The 1,944-nt window shown below is 50.9% G+C and overlaps 1 protein-coding gene across 1 annotated transcript; it reads left to right on the top strand.

Moving 5' to 3' along the window:
* Nucleotides 1-234: 234 nt before the first annotated feature.
* LOC108355934 (heat shock cognate 71 kDa protein-like) lies at nucleotides 235-1,938 on the top strand (the record flags this gene model as incomplete). Its single annotated transcript, XM_017607066.1, has 1 exon — nucleotides 235-1,938. A coding segment is annotated over exon 1 (1,704 nt), but the record flags the coding sequence as incomplete, so codon positions are not given.
* Nucleotides 1,939-1,944: the final 6 nt, after the last annotated feature.

Genomic DNA, 1,944 nt, shown 5'->3' with positions numbered 1-1,944 from the left:
TGGAGCCACTGAAGCCACGAAAATTGAGACTCTGCAAAAGCATTGTCACTTGAGTTGCGTCACCGATACTGATCAGGCGGTTGCTGGATTTTATTCTTGTACATTTAACCTTTGCGCTCTTCTTTTGCTTGGAAAAAAACTCTACACGAGTGGTAAGTGCCCTTTGTTTATTACCAGAACAAATCTTAACCTTTTATTTACTAAAGAGTACTTACAGCTTTACTACAGCAGAAAATGTCATCGTCCGAAACATCAGCCGCTGTTGCCATTGGCATTGACCTGGGCACCACCTACTCTTGCGTGAGCGTCTTTCAGCACGGAAAGGTGGAGATCATCGCCAACGATCACGGAAACCGCGTGACGCCGTCAATCGTCGCCTTTACCGACACTGAACGACTGATCGGCGACGCCGCCAAGAACCAGGCGGCAATGAACCCGAGCAACACTGTCTTTGACGCCAAACGCCTCATCGGTCGACCCTTCAAGGACCCGCTCGTGCAGGCAGACATGAAGAACTGGCCCTTTGAGGTGGTGGACGATGGCCAGGGAAAGCCGGTGATCAAAGTGGAGTACAAAGGAAAGACGAAACGTTTCATTCCGGAGGAGATCTCTTCGATGGTGTTGACCAAAATGAAGGAAACCGCCGAGGCGTACCTGGGAACCACTGTCTCCAATGCAGTCATCACTGTTCCAGCTTTCTTCAGCATGGCTCAACGTCAGGCGACAAAAGACGCCGGCACCATTGCCGGTCTCAAAGTGCTGCGCATCATCAGCGAGCCAGTTTCCGCCGCCCTTGCCTACGGTCTCAACAAGAGCAGCAACACTGAAAGCCATGTGCTTGTTTTTGACCTGGGCGGTGGCACTTTTGATGTCTCCGTTCTCAAACTGGAGAAGGGCGTCTTTGAGGTGAAATCCACCGCCGGCGACACTCATCTGGGCGGCGAAGATTTTGACAACCGTCTGGTGGACCACTTTGTGGCGGAGTTTAAGCGCCAGCACAAACGGGACATCTCCACCAACAAGCGAGCTTTGCGCCGACTGCGAACTGCCTGCGAGCGAGCCAAACGAGTGCTCTCCACCGCCATGCAAACTTCCATTGAAATTGATTCCTTTTATGAAGGCATCGACTTTAGCGCCGTCTTCACTCGTGCTCACCTTGAGGAGCTGTGCTCTGATCTCTTTCTCTCCACACTGGGGCCGGTGGAGAGGGCTCTGAATGATGCAAAGCTCACCAAAAGTCAAATCGATGAGGTGGTCCTGGTTGGCGGCTCGACGCGCATTCCCAAAGTGCAGGCTCTGATGCAGAACTTCTTCAATGGTAAGCAGCTGAATAAGTCAGTCAACGCGGATGAAGCCGTTGCCTATGGTGCAGCAGTGCAAGCGGCCATGATTAGCGGCCATTCCTCTTTGCCTATGCTTAAAGACGTCCGCCTAATTAGCGTCACCCCTCTTTCACTTGGAGTTGGGGTTGTGAGCGGCGCCGTGTCGACAGTGATCGAACGCAACACTGCCATTCCTGCACGAAAAACAGCAAGTTTCCAAACTCCATATGATTACGAGACTTCAATTCTATTTGACGTGTACGAAGGAGAACGAATGATGAAGAAAGACAACAACTACCTTGATGGGTTTAAACTCACGGGCATTCCATCAGCCTTGCAAGGAGTTCAACAGATTGAAGTCACCTTTGAAATTGACGACAATGGCATTCTGGCGATCACTGCACAGGAAAAAAGCACTGGCAAAAAGAATGGCATCACCATTCAAAGCGACAAGTGGCGTCTGTCCAAAGATAAGATTGCGCTCTTTGTCGAGGAGGCTAAGAAGTACCGACTTGAGGATGACCGCCATCGGGAGAGAGTCAAAGTGTTCAACGCATTTTTGGATTACGCCCATCAGATGAAGCATACACTGGCGGCTGAAAACTGGCAGAAGGTGGCAGAA

The sequence above is a fragment of the Rhagoletis zephyria genome, unplaced genomic scaffold (assembly GCF_001687245.7).
Source record: "Rhagoletis zephyria isolate East Lansing unplaced genomic scaffold, Rhagoletis_zephyria_1.1 Rzeph_scaffold_52180, whole genome shotgun sequence".
Taxonomy (NCBI): Eukaryota; Metazoa; Arthropoda; class Insecta; order Diptera; family Tephritidae; genus Rhagoletis; species Rhagoletis zephyria.
The sequence above is the reverse complement of the archived record's forward strand: the minus strand, read 5'-3'. Positions and strand labels throughout refer to the sequence as shown.